We start from the raw sequence: 21,409 nt of genomic DNA on the forward strand, positions 1-21,409 counted from the left end.
GAGCCAACTGCATGTGTTTCAGTGCTGTTTTGCATATAATTGTGCACTGTTGATTTACTGCAAACAAGAAATGTATCTGCGTTAGACATATAGGCTAGAAAGAGGATGTATGTACGTATGCTGTCGATGTGACAATACAATGCTTTTCTTGCTTTTATGTATCTGATTGTGCTGATTACGTGTGTGTATATAATGTGTTCTGTTGATGTCGGCGAATTCTAAATCTGTCATGATATGGATGTGCTGTCGAAGGTGCAACTTTTAATGAAGTATACAGCTTTGGTACTGTGTTGGGTGCATGAAGGTACCAGGTGATATTTCTAAAGTGTATTGTTCGGTGGGAAGAAGAGCTCAGTCTGGTTTAGACAAGTAGGTCCTAGGATTTGTCATAGAATGGTAAAAAGGAGGGCTCTTGTCATTGTATTTTGTTAGTTATATCTTTGCAGGTTTGCAAGTGAGATGGTCTGTCTTCAATATTACCTTACAATTATGGACCTATAGATTATCCATGTGCACCTCATAATTATGGACATATAGATCGATCTCCTAATACCCATTTAGTTAAGAAAAAAACATTGAATATTCATTGTTTAATATAATAGCCATTTAGTTAAGAAAAAACATTGAATATTAATTGTTTAATATGAGGGTGTGTGGCCCGCTCTTTCACGTAAAGAAAAGGTATATACGATGAGGTGGCGGCTATCCCATGAGCCAATCTTGTCTCTTGCACACGTAAACTTGGGCAATTTCTCATTGTGATTTAAATCTTCAGTGTTCGGTGGTTTATTCAGTGCAGTCTCTGCAACAGAGAGGGCAGTAGACCTTGGCACCCCCTGCCTTACTCATAGCATGGAAGCTTTTGTGCAATCCTCAGTAGCCCAAGGTGATGAACAAGTGGAAAGCGATTACTGAGAATTTTTAAGAGAGAGGAGGGATGAGGGACTTTAGGAAAGTGATATGTTTGTCCGAGTGGAAGATCAGATGGAATACTGGTAAAACCAACACGTTATTTCATACAGTTGTGAAGGCATACTGTAGGTGCTGAAGTAGTAGAACAATTCGATAATATATACATATGCAGTATATAAATTCAAAAGAACTGTACACTTAGGAAATAAAAGGATGATCATTCTGTATGTACATTGAGAGTAGCATGCTGGTTTTCGGTGTTGTCAGAGCATGATAACGATTTAGTGAGATACACTTAGCTGTAGTATTACTTTATTATTTTGCAGTTTTTACACTTGTTAACAATGTCTGAGCATAGGTTGCCCCTCATTAATGCAAGCTCCGCTCTAAAATATAGTAATAAATAATAGAAAGGTGACCAATAAACCTTTTCCCCGCCCCCTGGTTCCCCTGCCCCTGGCTGTGCTTGCTCCCCTGCAACCTGCCTGTGCTTGCTTCACTGCAACCTGCCTGTGCTTGCTTCCCTGCCCCTTGTCTGTGCTTGCTTCCCTGCCCCTTGGCTGTGCTTGCTTCCCTGCCCCCTGGCTGTGCTTGCTTCCCTGCCCCCTGGCTGTGCTTGCTTCCCTGCCCCCTGGCTGTGCTTGCTTCCCTGCCCCCTGGCTGTGCTTGCTTCCCTGCCCCCTGGCTGTGCTTGCTTCCCTGCCCCCTGGCTGTGCTTGCTTCCCTGCCCCCTTGCTGTGCTTGCTTCCCTGCCCCCTGGCTGTGCTTGCTTCCCTGCCCCCTCGCTGTGCTTGCTTCCCTGCCCCCTCGCTGTGCTTGCTCTCCTGGGTGGGTGTGTGTGGCCCTGGGTGGGTGTGTGTGGCTCTGGGTGTGTGTGTGTTGTGTGGGTGTGTGTGTGTGGCTCTGGGTGTGGGTGTGGCTCTGGGTGTGTGTGTGTGTGTGGCTCTGTGTGTGTGTGTGTGTGTGGCTCTGGGTGTGTGTGTGTGTGTGTGTGTGTGTGTGTGTGTGGCTCTGGGTGTGTGTGTGGCTCTGGGTGTGTGTGTATGTGTGTGTGTGGCTCTGGGTGGGTGTGTGTGTGGCTCTGGGTGTGTGTGGGTGTGTGTGTGTCTCTGGGTGTGTGTGGGTGTGTGGGTATATCTCTGGGTGTGTGTGTGTGTGTGTGTGGCTCTGGGTGTGTGTTTGGCTCTGGGTGTGTGTGTGTGTGGCTTTGGGTGTGTGTGTGTGTGTGGCTCTGGGTGTGTGTGTGTGTTTGGCTCTGGGTGTGTGTGGCTGGCTGTGTGTGTGTGGCTCTGGGTGTGTGTGTGTGGTAGTAATTGTTGTCTGCTGAGCTCGTCCAGTAGGGTACAATAGGTCTCACATTTGCGAGAGCTTAAGCTATTGGCAATGTAAATGACAATGCCATTTATTTATCTGTTTTCAAAACCAACACATAAATAAAAATTTTGTCATTTACAATGCCAATAGCTCTAACTTTTGCAAAGGCGAAACCGTTGCATTGTAAATGCTTGTTTTCAGTTTCTTAACAATACCTAGTTGCCTTTCTTGGAGGCCTCATTTTCTTCAATCTTCCTTGCTTTTCATGAACTTTATACTCAATATATCAGTTAAGGCAAATAAGATGGTTTAAAATTCTTGTGATATTTTTACTTCTTATTTGATATTCTCACCTGTTGTTAAATGTAGCCTTTTCCTCAGGTGGATTGATATTATGAATAAAGGTAATACTTCAGTTATCTGCAAAATAGTTCAGTCACTTTATTGCAGTCCTTCTATTTTGACAAAACCTCTACTGCATTTCACAACAACAGCTCATCAGACTCGCACTTTGTTTCACCAGAGGTTTTTTCAGACTTTCATGGAAAGAGGGGCATTAGCCTGTTAATCTTTTTCTCCTCAATCCACAGATTTCCGGCTTCACAACTTAAATATTCTACTTTAATTGCAAAACGTCCTTGCATTTAGTGGCACACTCTTTTCCACCACTTACAGCCTTAATCCCAGGAGACATGTGAGTAGACGGGTCAGAACGGATGCACCAACAGAACCAGAGGTAGGTCGGCAGTCCAACGCTAGCACCGACTACTGACCTTTGGTACGCTAGTGAGCGTCCGTTCTGGCCCGTACTTTTGTGATGGAGTCGTCCCCCAGAAGGTATACCATATATCTATGTTTCTTATACAGGGTATGGTATTATCTACATGCACTAATCCCCATCTCTCTATGAGTAGATAAGGATTAGTGGTTCTGATGAAATGCCATGATCCCTTGGACAGTAATAGTCATAAAACATGTTGACCCTTGATTTGTCTACATACACTAATTAGAGCTGGAGTGGACCATTACATCCAACTCTCGCCCAGCTCACGTTTTTAACTATAACAAAGGAACACAGTGATTAAATAACCTTTGGACTCCTTTTGTTATTTTTATTGCACATACCTTTTCCATTCTACTCACATTAGCCACCCACCACACCTCACTCTTCATATCAGCAAAAAGAAGAGTACTCTGGCAAAGAGCCCCCCTGTGGGGCCCGTTGGGCATTGCAGCACCGGCCTTAGGAGGAGCTGCCTGATGATGAAGCATGACACCCTATGGGGTTTGTGAGGACCCTTGCTCCTAAAAGGAGCACTCCCCACATTTGACCTCCTGGTAGACCTTGACTCTCATACCGGAACTGCATACTTCTTGTCTTATAATTCTTATATCCAGCAGTCACTTCACTAATCTTAACCACATTCTGCAAACATTATGAATTGCATGTTCACCTCAGAGCTGCTGCTCCGTTTGCTCACGCTGTGCTTCGGGACATCTTTGGCTGGATTCTTGAGTGTTGTAGCTTGCTGCCTCTGGTTGATTTCTGGTGCGTTGTAATTTGCTCATGAGCCTGGAAGGATTTTGCCTGGGATGTACTATAGTAGTAGGAACTTGTACTCAACATTGTGACACTTGTTATAGTGGCATTTATACCTGTAGCCCCCCAAACATTCCTCCTCATGTACAATAGCCGTTCATGGTCTTTGCATGTATCTCGGTTTGTGTTGACATGGAAAAAGGGGACGGGTGTTAGCCAAGGATGAAGGTCCCAGACATAGCCGGGCTGCAGCACCCTGGTTGGTACATTGATTTAGATTGTGTTGTGCAAAAGTAACACAGCGTTCGTCCAGTGGAAGGACGGAATCCAATGCTTTTGATGCAGTTGGATCACCGTTTCCTGATATCTAATTTGTCTTCTATTGGTTTGGGCTAAGTATTCGTCTCTTTCTTTTCAGCTTTACTGGGTCCCTTACTGGTCAGTCCATGCCCGCCTTTTTTTCCAATCTAAACTTATGCTCTGTTGGAGAGCACTTTCCTTTTTACTCTTGCTCTTCTTGTCACCATCTTCTCTAATATTTCAGCAGACTTTCTATACCTACTTACCTCTCTCTTTGACCTTCCACGTGTAGTCTGCACGTTATCTTGAAATGCAGTCTTTTGTTTTCCACATTTTCTTGCTCCTGTTGTTTTCAACATAAGACATTCCAGGCCACCAATGCTCTAAATCTCACTCTTACTCTATTCCTTCTTGAATATCCCAGTGTACTGGTTGTCTTTTCTTCTTACCCACACACTCTTCTAAAATCAGTCTTTAACTCTACAATTTGCAATCTCTTCAGACCCCTCGGATACACTTTGTCTCTATCGTCTATCTCTGTGCTGGACATTTATCTTTTCGTCTTTAATTCCACTTCTTACGCTTCATCTTTATAGGGGTTCATCACCTGGCGGCTCCTTACCGCACTTCTCCAATCCAGTTCTGTAGTCCTTCTTGTTACCTCACACTGAAAGTTGTTTTACCCTTCTCTTCTGTGCAACCCGTGTTTCATTTAAAGGTTTTCCCATTCTTGTACCTAACCCCACTCTAGCCTAGCGCTTTTCCTCTACCCTTTGTCCAGGTCTGTCTTAAAATCCATATTTTACGTGAGACTTTCCCAGTACCTTCTAATTCTTTGTTCGGAAAGAACAGAATCACATTATTTGTCCATCCATGCCATGTTATTATTATCTGCTGTTTACTGTTTATAAATTGTTTTCTGTATACAGCAAGTAGGCATAAGTGCTTTAGGAATGAAATAAATTCTCCTGTGTCTGGAGGGATGAGGTCTTTTGTTAACGGTAGTGTGTAAATCTGCCCTATCTATTACTATGTTAGCTAAAAGACGCGAATACCGTGAACACTAACCTAGCATCAGAACTGTAACTTTCGTGTTTTATTACCTTAATTCTATTGCCCTTCTAGAATATAGCTACCTCAAGCTATTTTAATTTGTCTTGCAAGTTAAAAGAACGACCCCTGGTGATAAAAAGCTCAAAACACACATGTTTAGACATCATTGTGTGCCTTGTTAAGAGGATCCCCGTGATAACTGACTACCCTCCAATTTAGTGCCTGCTTACATCATTACTGTGGGATGTTTGAGTGCTTTGCTGTGCTTTTTAGTGAAATTTATTACGGGGTTCCAGGTTTATGGTTACAAAGCCTGGAAAAAACAAAATCACAGGATGTGCAACCGCAAAACCGTTTTATGCATTGTACAAAAGCCCTTTTGGGAGCCACAAACGTCTTTCGAACTTGCAAAAAGGTTTTTGCGACCTATTACGAATTGCAAATGGAGGATGTGTAAGAGGTGGAAGTCTCAGAGGTTTTTGACCCCCAGTTGTGGTTGCAGCTCATTGATCAGTTACTAACATCCAAGCAAGGATTGTAAAGGATTTACAATGCAGAAGCTTTCCCTGTGGGCCATCTTTCCCGTTGGGAATCATGTCAAGCAGTCTCATGGGAGCAGACAGTTGCAAGCTCTCACTGATGTCTTTCCTGCATGAGAACTTTAACAAAAAAAACGGAGTTTGTCCATGTAAGGGACATATACTTCTTGTAAAAAATATAATGTTGAGATCCAGAGAAGGCAAATGCTGGGAAGGAGGTCTCCTGTCTTTTGAAGGCCTGCATCTCTGTGCTGCGATTGCAGACATTCGTTGAGATTCACAAAATGTGTCCGGCTTGGTTAATACTCCTATGTCTAATCTGCATACTAGTTTGCAACCTACCCAGTGATGTACATCAAGCCCAAAGTACTGCACTGGACAGACAGGAGAAACAATGGCTCTGATTACTGGAACTATGGTCAAGGACTCTGAGATGAAACAGTGATGGCCAATACAATTATTACATTTATTAAAATGTACAACCTAAAGTTGTTTGTTATCACGACCATTGTGACTTTGGCTCTTTATTTATTCCTTCTGCTTGTTCCCAGTAGGCCCATAAACTTCACACTCACCAATACCAGAGAGTTGATTCGGTTTTTCTTTAAATTTCTAAACTCATTGAAAATGAATGTTTGCCTTCTTGACAAATGTGTCATCTCTTTTACAGCCTTGTGTTTGGGAGCCAGCTAGACATACACACAGGTGGAATTGATCTGGCTTTTCCACACCATGAAAATGAAATTGCACAGTGTGAGGCGTACCATCAGTGTGAGCGATGGGGGAATTATTTTCTACACACGGGTAGGTAAATTGTCAAAGTATTGTTTCCATCATGTTTGCTTTCATTGTTGTGCAAAAAACAACCCAGGACCCCTTAATGATCACATGCAAAGTCTGATCTCAAGGTGTGCTACATCCAAAGAAAGTTTCAAAGTTAAGGGGAGTTAGGCCCACAAGGATAGGCAGGGCCGTTATCTTCTAAAGCAACCAGGGGTAAGCCTATACCTCAACTTTTTAAAGCCTAAGTAATTATTTATGTTTGTCCTCGTATATTTATTCGTACCTTTTAAGTTTATTTTTTTATTTTTTGTTTTCAAACATTAGCACATGAAGAATGAAAACATTGTCACTTCATTTCCACATCACAAAACACTTCATAAGAGACATTTCACATTTACAAATGATAAATCGTGCTTTACAAACAACATCACAAGACTCTTTAGCTAACAATTGTGAAAAAACAATATTGAAATACAACGCTACAAACAACAACTACTTCTAACTTCTTGCCCTAATTCTAGGTTTTTCTTTTAATGTCTACGTTTTGGTATCCAGATAATTTTTTTGCCAAAGTAAACATCACAATTTTCCCAGTTAGAACTACAAGGGCATTTAGTCCTTGTTTATGAAGTGGAATTAAGCCCCCATTCCTCAACATTTTTTGGGGGGATGTGCCGACGCGTTTCAAGTCCTGATATTTCCTTAACAGGACTCTCATCAGAGCTTTTTCTTTTTTATCTGGTTCATGTGATTTCACCATCCCACACTTCTGCTGGCCATAAGATTGAAAGATTCTTGCTTTAGATTTCTCAGTTTTCTCATGTATTTTCTTTTTATGGAGCGCAGTGTTCTGTGGCTTTTTATCGAACAGGCTTGTTCCTGTTTGGAAAGCACTTGGGCCAGCCTCTTTTATTCTGTCTTTGTTTGGCTGCGGACGCCTCGTTTCTCTTTTGCCAGTAGACACGGAGGACGCCGCTTTTCATTACCCGCATTAACTCCTCAGGCTCGCATTTACCACGGTTTTAAAAGTCTTTTTTCATATATCTCACACCTTCAGAGTTCCTTCGGTACATGAAGCTGAAATTACTTATGCTTTAAAAAGTTGAGGTATAGGCTTACCCCTGGTTGCTTTACATCCAAAGAAAGGCCACAAGTTGAAAATGTAAACTAAAAGTTTGCTAGCAAATACTGTGAAATCGATTAGCTTGTAGCCTATTGAGATGGGTTGGGCAGAGATGATTGATTACAGAAGATAGTGGAGACCTACTGAGGAGTGGACGACGCAGAAAGTGATAAAACTGGAATATCTTTAGATCTTTCCAGAAGTGGACAAGAAAATCCGTTGGTGGGCATAATTTAACTAAATTGTGAATCATTGTGAACAGAGGTTACTCAATTCTTCTAAAATAGAAACCACATCAAACGATATTCCCAAGTTTTTAATGCCACATTATTGTTGTTCTGTAGCACTGGTGATCTTACATCCAAAACAGTAGTCTACTTGTCCCACAAACGGAAACTTTGGTTTCAAAATATGTGCTAAGACACAATACATATACAGAGAAAGAAAGTACTTTTAAACTGTAATGAAAATTCATGGTTTACTTACTAGTCTACTACAAAAACGAATGTGCACATTTTCTAGAAAATGAAGTGACTTGTAACACCATATGTGTATTACCAAAACAAGAACACAATACATTGGTAGCGCTGTAATTCACAGCACAAAACAATAGGTATCATTCACTTATCAGAAAACATATGATGGTCGTGCTTCCACCCGTAATGCACATAGGTGCTAACAAACCTTAGTGCGTTTTGTTTTCAATAGCTAATAAAGGCATGTAATGCTTTTAATACCCGTCATTAATAATTAATAGTAATCCGTAATTATTAATACAGGGTAATAACAATAACACACTCACACCCTACCCCATTCGATTATTTTAGCTTTGCTTGAAACTAGTTAGTGATTTAAAGCATGGCAGATTTTCACACGCCCTTCAAAAACCTATTTATATTTTCTGCTTTCGATATATATATTCACTAAAAAAAGCAAAGGTTAAAGGGACGTTATAGTTAGGTGAAAATGTCAGATAAAATATGCCATTATAAATGTACAATATCATCGGCTGTTAAGCGATTGAGTATCACCCGATGCATTTGTATTTAATTGTTGTTGTGTGTTAATAAAAAGAATTTAAAAAAACCAAAAACATGCCATTATAAATGTACAAAACTGTTCGTGGTGGGAGCGCGAGTTATAGTTACCTTAAGGCATGAGGTACAGTTACTTGAGATAAGCATAACTGGTGAATTTCAGTGGGTTTGTACGTTTAAAACCGCATGTTTTAACTGACATTTTCACCTACCTATAACGTCCCTTTAACCTTTGTTTTTTTATTGAAGTCAAAAGGTTTATTTTATTGAAAAAGTGAGATATAATTATCATACCTAACTAGAACGCTACTGTAACCTTTGTTTTTTTCAGTGAATTTCTAGTTTTTTTAATGTGAAGCAATATTTTATTACTACACCTAAAGCCAACAACAGCCGCGTATGTCCTGCGGCCAAATCATACCTCCATACTCCCTAGCACACAACCCCCTAGATGTAAAACAGATCTATCATCTTTCGCCAAAAATCACCAATAATTTTAATCAAATGTAAATTGCATTAATACACACAAAGCAATGTTTATTAATGTTGATTACTTACAAATATTTAATAACGTTTTTATTAAAATACATCCATGTCACTTTCCTATTACATAGTTTTTATTATTTTGTGGGTGTAAAATGTGAAAATAGACATATTGTTTTAAAAAATATATATATATGTTTCTTAATTTAAAAAAAAACATTTTTCAGCCCAAAAAATACAATCATGAAAACAACCACAAGAGAGCCTTTTATTTTTTTTAATACATCTTCATCACACATAAAATGCAACCATAGTATCAGCCCCTAGACGGGGCTGCACTTCTAGCTGTGGAGTAAAAGCTGCAGCTTGGGAGATAAGTTCTCCTGTGGGCCATGGTTTCACCCAATAAATTGTGTCCCGTGGGTTGGAGGCCCTGGGACACCGTACCTGAGCAGCACTGGGAGATGGGGTCCCAGAGGCCATTCAATGGCTGGGGATGCTATGCTCCTCACCTCCCCATCTACTGATTTGTGGTCTCGGGGGATGGGGTCCATGGGGCCTCTTCAGGCTTGAGGAGGGGGCCCCAGCGCCACCCTACCCTAATATATGCACCAAAGCCCCCGGGCCCAGGCCCACCCTTGGAAGGTGTGGGGGGGAGTTATTTTATGAAAATGCACAGGGGCCAACTCATTTGTTTGTTTATGTTTTATTTAACTGTGGACCCCACCAGACCCAGGGGGTCAGGGTACCCATACCCTGCCCCCTTAGGTTTTTTTCTGAATCCTAAGATGGCTGCTGCTATATCATTGTTGGTGTGGTGGTAGCCAATCGGACCCCACCATGAGATCTCTCAGTACTGCAAATCCTGTATAGCGTGATGTATACGATTTTGAGCATTAATTGCTCAAAACCCACTGAACCGATTTTCACAAAAGCAATCTTTCTGGACAAAAGATCCAGCCTTCTGCCAAATTTGGTGGAAATCCGTTCAGCAGTTTGGGCTGTAGCTGTGTCTAAAATTTCTATGGAAAAGTAAATAGGGAAAATGTGTTCTGACCCACCCCACCTGGAAGGATGAGAAACCTTTGAAGCCTTCTCTTGTAAACCAGATATCGGAAGAAATCATTTATTTTCAAACCAGAGTAGATCTTCTTCACTGGTCCTGTTTACCCTTGTCTTTACCCAGCCTTGGACTTGTGCTGGAGACACGGTGTTCTTAACTTGTTCTTTTATAGTTTGAGCAATTAAATAATCTTTTCCGGAGAAAACATATGTCCCGAAGATTAATTTGCTTATCCTTTTTCTATTCTCTTATTACAAGATGATACATTAACTTTGCCATGAAGTCAACTTGGCCTGTAAGGAATTACACAATTAAATTCAGAAAATAAATATCAACACATATGTCCAGCTGGCAAACCTTTAGCGTGCGGAAGGAACAAAAGGTTACGATGATATGTATATACTTCAAAACGTGTTGTACTTCCCATAGGATAGTGTCTCCATTCTTAAATGGACACTTCTATGTCTACTAATTCCTTCTATGTAATTGTTTTCTGCTGTACTTAGTTTCCTAGAAATAAATGCTACAGGATGCATTTGTCCGTTGTCCGGAAGACTTTGAGGTAAGACAAATCTAGTGGCTGAACCTAGAACGTCTGTCTCAACAACAAAAAAAGTATGTTGAGTGTCTGCACGTTTAAGTATTGGTGCTGGTGTGTTTTAAGAGTTTTAATTCTTGAAAAGCTGCTTCTGAGGTCCAAACAAATTGCACGCCATTCTATAACAAATTTTTGATCAGAGAAAGTACAATGGAACATTTTTGTATACATTTCTTATAAAAATTAGAACCCCCCCCAAAAAAAACTCCGCATATCATGAACAGATGTATGTGTAGGCCTATCTATTATTGCCTAGATTTATATTAATCCTTGTGGTGATAAAATCAAACCAAGAAATTCCACTATTGATATTTCAAAATAGCATGTTCCAACCTGTGTGAAGGAGAAGGAGCCAATGTCTTTACTGCTTTAGCAACTGACCAAAGACTCCAGCTCAGCGCGACGAGATCGACACAGGGGAGGATACTCAACCTGTCAATAAAGCACAAATATTGGTACAGCTGCTTATCAAAGGGATCATGAGTATCTTGGAGATATGGGGATGGGGGGGCGACTAAGGAACTGATAACGATCTTGGCGGATGGTAAACTCCATTACAAACATAACGGATATCCTGTCTGCTGTATTACAAGTTCCATTATATCCTACCGAAATTGTAATACTGCAGACGGGATATCCGTTACGTTTGTGACTGGGTATCCCATCCGCCAAGATCATGATCAGGCCCTAAGCCGGATCTGTAGATCAGATTGGAGAATAATGTCATGTGCAAGAAAGCAGATACACTGATGGGATGTTTCATTCTTAAACCCACTGCAAATCACTATCCAGTTACTGCCAAACCACAGGAGATACTATTGGATATCCCTGATGTGAGGAAATGTGGTGTGTTATATGGTGTGGTTGTGAGACCTTACCGTGTAAACACCCACAATACCGTATTGGGTCCAGTCAGACTCGTTAGTAAAACTTTTAGCTCAACCCTATGTAGCTGTGGCAGCGAGCAGCAAAGCTTAAAGGGGCAAGTATAAAGCATTTAGAAATACCAAAACAACAAAATAAGAAAGTCATTCAACACAAACGAAATCCAACACCAATTTATAAACATAGATCTTATTTTTATGAATTTTTAGACACCAAAGTGAACAAAATCCATTGGAAGGTTCTGTATATATAGATTTGTATGTAAATTGTAAATCACTGCTTCTTAGATGTGGAATTCAAACATGCATCAGTAACTGGAATGTTGGGAGACTTTATATACATTTTAAAGAGTTGTGTTTGGCTGCTCCAGCCTGCTCTAGGTGGCCAACTCAGCAGGGAGAAGGCCAGTAGGGCCAATAAGGATGTGCAGGACAGTTACCGTGTTGCAAAGCTGTCTCATGTCCAGTTTCAAGTGTAATGGCAGTACTGCCATAGACTTTGTGGGGCGACTTTGGCCACAGGGGTCAATGTCCCTCAAAGTCCTCTTGGTTCCAGCACAACTCCAGTTGCCACTGGTCTACTGGCCTCAGGTCACAGCGAAACACGTGGTTCCCTTTGGTGAAGGGTAGTGTCGGTTTTGGGTGACTCAACTGCAGTCCAACAACTCTCTCAGGCCCGCAGACTCAATTGCAACTTTTGAGTGTCGGGATTCAGTGTTCCAGGCTTGCACGTTGGTGGTCAGAGGCGATCAAAATGGTTGTGGCTGCTGACTTGCTCAGGTGGGCTTCTTCAACCTTTGTTTCCCTGGTGCTGTAACATGAAGTCAGCCAACTGAGTCCTGGAATTCACCTCTTCTGTCTGGGGCTCAGGAGTGACTTTTCCACAAGCCAGCACAGTTCTCTCTTTGCTAGCCCAAGGATCAGCAGTTGCAGTCTAGTGGTTGGTGCAGCTTCTCTTGCCAGATTCAGGGTACAGCAGGACAGTCCTTCTCCAGTCTTCTCTTCATTACAGATGTGATCTGAGGATTGGGTGCCAGGGCTGCCATATTTATGCCCATAAAGTGCATTCTGGAAATGTGGTGGCTACTAGCCAATGGGCTACCAGGTCCCCTCCCGCCTGATGATGACTGCCTGCAAAGAGTGATATCTACTATCCCAGAGTGCACTATTCTGCCCACTGCCAAGGTGGCTGAACATTACTCTTGGTGTCTGGAGCTTGGTAGCCCACCCTAAAGATCTACCAGTTGAGGGCTACCCTCCAATGGTAAAAATGGCTTGGCCGCTGGTTTCCCTCTCTGTCCTCGACGCCAGCCTGTCTACCTGCACAAAAGAGCAACCTTTTTTGTGTGTTTCCAGCCTTTGCTGTGCAAAGGCTGCTTTCCCTTTGTAGCTTGCCTTTCAGGCTCACACCTTGTCTATGTGTCTTCCTGCCAGGTAGAGATAACACTTGTTCCAATGGCAGGCCTCTGTTGTCCCCCCTCCCCAGGAGGTCAGAAGGCTGTCTTGTGGTCAGTATCTGCAAATGACCACTGGAAAACCTGGGCAGCAGAGTGGCAACTTTCTAAAAGTTGCAATTACTTAAAAGTTGCATTAGATTCGACTTATGCATCAAGTCAGGTTTAATGTAATGAGTATTTAGAAACCTTGCAGTACCAACCATAGTAGTCTCATTCAGAAGTTAGCTCAGCTGAATTAGCCTCATTTTACTCTGTACTTGCCAATGGGGCTACTAGCCTTTCCACAGTAAAAACAACAGTTTAGGGTTTTACTGTTACGATATATAAGAATACATGTGCTACTGATTAATATACAACACCCTGCCTTAGGACTCAATAGGCCTGCTGTAGGGGTGACATTTATATTAAAAAGGGAGGTTCAGGCCTTGCCATTAGTTTAAATGGCAAAGTCGAGTCAGTAGTTTAACACCTTGCCTGCGGCGCCGATTCTCCCCCGGTGCTGAACATTCCATTCGCGGGTGTGGTCGTGACGGAACCATTCCGTCATCCGCACAGCTCAACCGTGAGGCATGACGGAATGGTTCCGTCACAAGCATCGAAGGGGTTAAAACTGCTCTTGACAGTCTGCAGTGGCAGGCTGTGAGATATGTTTTCACATTAACTCATCCAGGGAGGTACAATGTGTGCTAGAGCCCTGGTGGGACACTTTTATCCGCAGGTCCTGGTAAATCAAATCAAATCAAACAAATTTGTAAAGCGCGCTACTCACACGCTAGGGTCTAAAGGCGCTGGGGGGGGGGGGGTAGCTACTGCTCGAACAGCCAGGTCTTGAGTTGTTTCCTGAAGGAGAGATGGTCCTGGGTCAGTCGTAGGTGGGTGGGGAGGGAGTTCCACGTCTTGGCCGCCAGGTGGGAGAAGGATCTTCCTCCGGCGGTGGATTTGCAAATTCGTGAGACGGCGACGAGGGCGAGGCTGGTGGATCGGAGCTGGCGGGTGGGTGTGTAGAATGTGAGGCGGCTGTTGAGGTATTTTGGGCCCATGTCGTGGAGAGCCTTGTGGGCGTGGGTGAGGAGTCTGAATGTGATCTTCTTGCTGAGGGGGAGCCAGTGCAGGTCTTTCAGATGGGCAGAGATGTGGCTGTGACGAGGGATGTCCAGGATGAGTCATGCAGAAGCGTTCTGTATGCGCTGGAGTCTTTTCTGGAGTTTGGCTGTGGTTCCAGCGTAGAGGGTGTTCCCGTAGTCCAGTCGACTGGTGACGAGGGCCTGGGTTACCGTCTTCTTGGTTTCGGTGGGGATCCAACGGAAGATCTTTCCGAGTAGATAAAGTTATACTTGTTGGGTATAAGCCAATGAGTCATATAATTTTAAGAGTCATAGCACTGGCACTGAGTCCTGGTTAGCAGGCCTCTGTGCAATCTGACTCAAAAACCGAACAGCATCATTCCAAAACTTTGGGTGCGATCATGCAAAAAGAGGCATTCCTTACACCTGACAAATTGCATATTGTGTCCTTAGGAAGAGCTCACTGGATTGTTGTGCATTTTATGGAGATTAAAACACATATGCTTAATTGAGGATTATCTATGTGCCATCTTTGAACTTTCAATATTGCACTCAACAAAGAGAAAGATGGATACCTATATAATATTTGGGCACCATGACACTACCCTGATACGGGATGACATTTATTGTATTATCCACCTAGTTCATGTGGTCGCTTAACATTGACTGAGAACCTTGTTCCACCTTTTCTGTTTCTTGTATTGATAAATCAAGCCATTTAACAAATTGCCAAACTGCGAATACTCAGTATGTCCTGAGTCAATGAGTGGAGTTCAATTAGAAAATGACTTCTCTTTTTCACATAAGGATACATCTAACTCTGCATGCTGTTCCAGGTTGCAATGTGTCTAGTACAATAGTTCTAGAAGGGGTTAATTTAGTCTCTGTGGTTAAGGGAATTACCTTTCTGTCCATCCAGCATTCTCTTTTTCATGCCATGTCTTTCTATGTCTTTTTGGGCATACTACTATAATGTTTATATGAGCCACAGTATAAACAAAGATTGTTCATTAGTTCTTGTTCTTTTTCATCCTTAGACTGGGAAGGATGAATTGTCCCTATTTGCATTGGTTCTGGAACTGGAGTGTGTACTATCTAAGTTATATATTTTTCTGTAACTTTCATGCTAAATGTCACTTCTTCCTCTCTCTCCTTTTCTTTCTTTTCTCCAGTGGTCCATTTATAATACAAGGTCAATTAAATCATCACAATCTGTAGGCATATCAGAAGTCTGTGCTAACAAGTCATGTAACTCATATTTCAATCCACCATAAAATAAAGCTGTTCGCTTTTCTGTAGTTTAGGTGGATTTCCAACACTAGTTACTGGAATTGAGTTAAATAAGTCAATATATATTTTTCCAGTTATAAATCTAATAACTCATTATGAGCAGAATGCGTAATTGCTCTCCTGTTAAAAACGCAACGTAATTTGGTTTTGAGTTTGTGAAGCTCATACAAAAAGGTCATTGAGCAGGCGGCTGCTTTTCCAAACAAATACGATAGTGAATGGTGGGCAGAAAAAGACAACAGACTCAATGGAAGTTCTCCAGTAGGGCTTATTACAACAAGTACAAGAGATCGTATGAAGCACAAGAGGAGAGGTACTACCACTTAATTGCCACCACCAACTGCCAGTCGCATCATTCTTTCACTCAAAAAAGCATGTTCTACACCCACAAGCTACCCACACTATCATACAACTCATCTCTGTAAAAAAATAACCCCCCACTGGAGACAACATCTTGAGATTTGGAAGGCATGTGCTAACGGGGTTACCCACTGCCCATCACCGACTGATCCCCCAACCAGAACCGAACTACCAGGATTTTTTGACAAGCTTTGACTCAAAATAGCAATGTCCCTCAAAGTAGGAAAGTTTGAACCAGGCTCAGACTCCCTATCACTTCATGCAACATCAAGAAAAACCTTATCTTCAGCCCCATCCGCCTTGCAACATTGACCTTACTAATCACACACTCCCTTAACCCCTTCCATGCGGCAGCGATTCTGCGCCTGTGCTGCAAAATCGCAAGTGGGCTGGTTCATGACGGCCCCCAGCCGTCATCAGCACACGAGCGCCGTAGTGCATGACGGCTGGGGGCCGTCATCAGCATGCAAGGGGTTAAAATTCGATATTCTAGACATATTCCACATGTTACTTGCTTCAGTTCTCATCCCGTTGATAAATATTTCAGTAACTCGATACAGGATGAGGCCAATGTGGTGATCCTTCTCCTGCAAGTAGTTTAATTCCCACCCACACAAAATGTCACACCTCTATTCCTTCTCTTGTTCATGTACTCTGCCATTTTACTTTTTCACATAGTCACAGCATCCGTGATGTCTTTAAAGGTGACGGAAGAATCTGGTTCCAAATCATTTTTATTTGTACGTTCCAAGAAATAAAGTTAGCACCTGGCTTGCGACCCCTCAGCAGTTCAAGTAGTGACTCCCAAGTGACGCTAAAAGGATACCTTTGTTGGTTAGCAACCTAGCTTGAAGAGATTTTCTCCATTCAGTTCTGCCCTAGATAGCCAATTGTTTGGCCACCCTATTAAACATTTCAACCTGTCCTTTAGCCTACAGGTGATAAAATGCACCTCTTTTGTCCTTGACACCAGATTTGGAAAGGTAAGCGTGCATGATGCTGCTACTAAACTGGGGACCATTGTCTGAGTCAATCTCTTCCCGAATTCACTTGCGACAAAAAACGTCAAGCAAGCCCCCAAAGACCTGTGAAGTGAGTCTTTCAACCAAAGTTGTAACCTCCTGCCACTTGGAAAAGTAATCTAGGAAAACAATGGCAAGAATCTCCTGCAGGGGACCAAGGAAAAAGGCCCTATCACACCCATCTCCAGCTTCTGCCAAGGCCCATCTAGAAGACTCCTGGGTTGGGCTTCTTCCACACTTGCCCTCGTTGACTTGTCACTATGGGCAAACTCACAACACTCTCGGACTCCGCTCAATATAAAGATTCTTTATTCGGCCCCTAAAGCCATAAATCTACCCAAATAAAATACTTAAAAATACAGTAACTTTAAAAAAAAAAAAGTTCCCATACATACATAGAAAATCTAATTAGCCCGGATGAATTTGTCTAGGGCTGTGTATACAAACAAATATGGATAAAAGCTCATTATTAAAAACAGATACAAAATGCCACTCTAGATTTTGCGCCCTGCCTCCGTGTGTATGAACCTGACTGGAGCTTAATGGTGCAATCCCGAGATTTCTACCAGTTTGGTAGACAAAGATACGTCGTGTGGCAGTTTGCGGCCTAGACCAGCTTGGAAGCCGGGAGGTTGGGCGGTGTTTGAAGTTTCCCCTGTTGTGCTACGTATTTGCAGCTTAATAGATTTCGAGGCCTTAATCCGGGGATTCTTGGTTCTGGCGGGGGGAGGGGAGACCGGGGGCATGTATGAAGATGCCCTCCTCTATTTTTCTACATTTAGTACATAGTTAGTTGGGGCGACAGGCACACTGCTAGTTGGGGTTAGGCGATAGTCATATGCAGGGGTGCAGGGTGGGGGGATGGGTGTATTGTTTTGTCCTTATTTTAGTTTTAATGGTTTATTTTTCTTCACACTCTCTTTCACTTCCTTATAAGTATAGTTGGTGGAACATCCTGACTTTGTTGGTATTCTAATATCTGGTGCTCATGCTTCATTTACTATCCTGATTTTATGGGTGCTCAGACTTTGAGGGCTTGCGCTTAATGTGAATTGTATATTGTATTGTGGCACATCCTGTTTCTCGTACATTAGCGTAGGCATCTCAACCATTTCTTCATTGCTTAGTATCTATCCTGTATCTACGTCTGTTCGCCTTATTATTACGTCTGGATGTATGGCACCTGATATGTCTATTTCCTTCTTTGTTTTGAAACTAATAAAAAGATTTACAAAAAAAAAAATGCCACTCTAAGTGTAAAATGTTACAAATAAAGTACAAGAGTGACAGAGCATTAGCAGGGTAAACAAGCGACATATTCAAGCCATATAGGCACTTATATTTACCTAAGAGCATTAGACGAGTTCAGCCGAACTACACCATAAGCATCTTCTTCCTAAGTCTTAAGGCTCCTGTAAAAAAACTTGCGACCCCAAAACAGACCACAGGGGAGGAACGCATTTGTAAATATAATAATGCAGGCCTTACTTGAACAAATTGGCCGTATCTAAGGAGCGGGGGAATAAATCTTTTACGCAGTGGGGCATAAAACACACAGAAGGTAAAATGTAAAGTATCCTGATCAGAAAAATTGTCACATGGACATGGCTTTAGAGCACAGGTCTTCGTGTAGCCTTTAGGAAAGGCTAATAACCACTGTATAAGGTTCAATCTGAATCTGGTTAGCACAAATCGATGGTGCACATTGATGACCAGTGACAAATAAAGCTGCACCTGTTGACTCAAACTCAATGTGATATAGTTTCTCACCGTGGGCTTAGTTAACTCCTTACCCTCCCTTGCCCCCTGCTGCCTGGCCAGAAACAGGTGTTTATTATTCCTAATATCTACTGGACGTAAAGGCCTGGGTTTAGTACACAAGCCATGGCAACATAGCCACCTCATCTGCTCAATTATGTACCTTAATCAGGGGATACGCTGAGCCCACTCAAGTGCAGTGGAATCCACTATAACAAGTTGGTTTAAGTAGTGGCTGGGCAAGACCAGATTTTCATCCAACGCAGTAGAGACGCAACAGCGATAAGATCTGAGATGTATCCCATGCTAAGCTCCTCATGCAACATGAAGGCTGGGGTGCAGGGGGGACAGCGAGGAGCCTGCGCATACATTTGTTTTCCATCCTCTGCATATCTCTCACATTTTTGTATCCCCACACATTACATCCGTAAGTGGCTACAGGGATACATTATTCTCTGTCCAACTTTAGCCTTTGTCCCTAGTCTTTTTGCAGAGTCCATGGTTGCCCCCAATGTCCTTGCCAGAGCGTTCTTTTTGTCTATTCTTTGCGCAACCCAGGTCCCTGGGCAACATGAAGGCTGGAGTGCAGGGGGGACAGCCTGCGCATACATTTGTTTTCCACCCGCTGCATATCTCTCACGTTTTTGTATCCCTACACATTACATCCGTAAGTGGCTATAGGGATACATTGTTCTCTGTTCAACTTTAGCAGGGTGGTAACTGCCTTTGTTCCTAGTCTTTTTGCAGAGTCCATGGTTGCCCCCAATGCCCTTGCCAGAGTGTTCTTTTTGTGTGTTCTTTGCGCAACCCAGGCCCCTCGGTCATCAAACAACACACCCAGGTAAAGGAAGGTTGAAACTTTTGTTAGTTTTACCCCCACAAAAGAAATTGTGTCTAGTGCCTTCTGAGTACCAGTCATCATGGTGTGGGATTTAGAAAAATGAGTGGCAAGATTGAGTGAGTCCATAAAATCAATAAAAGCATTTAAAAGTTATTGGAGACCTACGGCAGTCCTGCCAAACAACACCGCGTCATCTGCATATAAAAGTGCGGAAATCAGTTTAGAGCCAGCCCTCGGGATGTCTTTACTGCTGGCTGAGAGAAGGTCCCCTACCTTGTTAATGTAAAACGTAAACAACAAATGGGCCAGCATACACCCCTGCCAGACCTCAGGAAGCTGACACGCCACCATCCTCATTGTATCTCACCACCACAGTGGTGTTATTATGGTCAGAGTGTAGAAAAACCACCAGGTCTGCGCCCAGACCCAGATCCAACAGAGTCGACCACAGTTTGGATCTGTTAACACGGTTGAACACCGATGTTAAGCCCATTAATGCCATGTGCAGGCATCCCTTCTTCGCAATTGTGTATTTTCTCACCACCAGGTGTAGGTTAATGTATTAGTCTAGCGTCCCTTTACCTTGCCTAAAACCATACTGTATGTTGGAAATGACATTAAAATGATCTAACCAAGAGGTTAGACAATCCAAAATCACTTTCCCCATAATTTTTGTGGACAAATCTAAAAGAGAAATAGGTCAGTAACACGCAGGGTCGTCCCTCAAACCCTTTTTAATGATAGATACAATAATAGCCTTAGCCCAAGAGGAGGTTGAATTGATCATTTATCCAAAAGGGCATCCATCTCCACCACCATTAGTATTTGTGAGCTCCCTCTTGGTAGCCAACAGATCCAAATTAACTACATCAGACAATCTTCTTCACAAACCCAAAGATGGAGCAAATAGGTCCCCATCACCAAAACTTCGTTTTTTATTAGAGAGTTCATCTCAGACTGTGCAAAACGAACCCAATTTACCATGAATGTAACGTTCATCAGACATATCTAATGTTCTTGGCTATTGCTCTGATAACAATTCCTTTTTTGGGAAACTGTAAAGGATGTAAATGCATCTCCTGACCACCTGCCTAGGATGATTGTTTCCGGTCCAGGGAGGACCTGGCTTGGCAGTTCGGTCTGGACTGTTCCATGAGGCACAGGGTCAAGACTGATTTGCATATGGCCAGGTCTAAACTGAGGTGGCATGGTGAGCAAAAGAATGGAATGATGGATTTAACCCAGATCTCTTCACTGCGGGTGAATGTTTTGATTTGTTCTGCATTCCGTCCATCAATTGTGTGTCTTTTACTTTCAAAACTGTCGAGAGCTCGTTCTTGATGCTCAAAATGCTTTATGTAGGTGCCATGGGGGTCCAATTAATTCCAACTTGTTTGCATGTCAGATCGAACTTGTCTCTGTTCACTATGAACCTAGATCATCATCATCAGCAACCATAGAATCATTCTCACATGCCTTTGCATACCTTCTTAATCTTGTGCCATAAAAATTATGGTGTCCAAGTAAATAACCCGAGCACCTCTGCTCCTTAACCACAATTGGAACCTGAATATGTTTGTCATTGGACTGAAACCATTTAACGTCTTCACCATATATAAATTGCTCATGTACTGTTCTTCAAGACCCACATAATGGTTCTGAGGTGGAATATTATAAAACTGTTTCTAGTGCCAGAAATGGCATCAAGGACCCACGCATCCTTTGTTATTTTGATCACCTAATTATTCTGCCAAAGCCCTGTCAGATGACCACGGTTGGTGGTTGCCTTTATTTGCAGTTGTCCGATTGCTGGGTTTTGCTGCACACCAGGAGATGTAAATTACAGACAGTGCTGATGTGGCATGGCAACAAATTGAGAGAGGTGCTCAAATAACATCTCCTTTGTGCTGTCTGGACAGCTAGTTTAGGGCCAGGGCTCTGACAGTATTCCTGCATTCAAAGTTGCTGCTGTAACCTGCATTAGTTTG

At 42.5% G+C, this 21,409-nt stretch overlaps 1 protein-coding gene across 3 annotated transcripts in view; it reads left to right on the forward strand.

Annotated features, from left to right (window-relative positions):
- CARS2 (cysteinyl-tRNA synthetase 2, mitochondrial) overlaps positions 1 to 21,409 on the forward strand; it is a 742,767-nt gene that overhangs the window by 577,145 nt on the left and 144,213 nt on the right. For all 3 annotated transcript variants that reach the window (XM_078657536.1, XM_078657535.1, XM_078657534.1), the window contains one exon: positions 6,329 to 6,462. In XM_078657536.1, the coding sequence (XP_078513662.1) occupies positions 6,329 to 6,462 (134 nt within the window). The remainder of the gene's footprint in view (positions 1 to 6,328; positions 6,463 to 21,409) is intronic.

This window comes from Lissotriton helveticus, chromosome 8, assembly GCF_964261635.1.
Source record: "Lissotriton helveticus chromosome 8, aLisHel1.1, whole genome shotgun sequence".
Taxonomy (NCBI): Eukaryota; Metazoa; Chordata; class Amphibia; order Caudata; family Salamandridae; genus Lissotriton; species Lissotriton helveticus.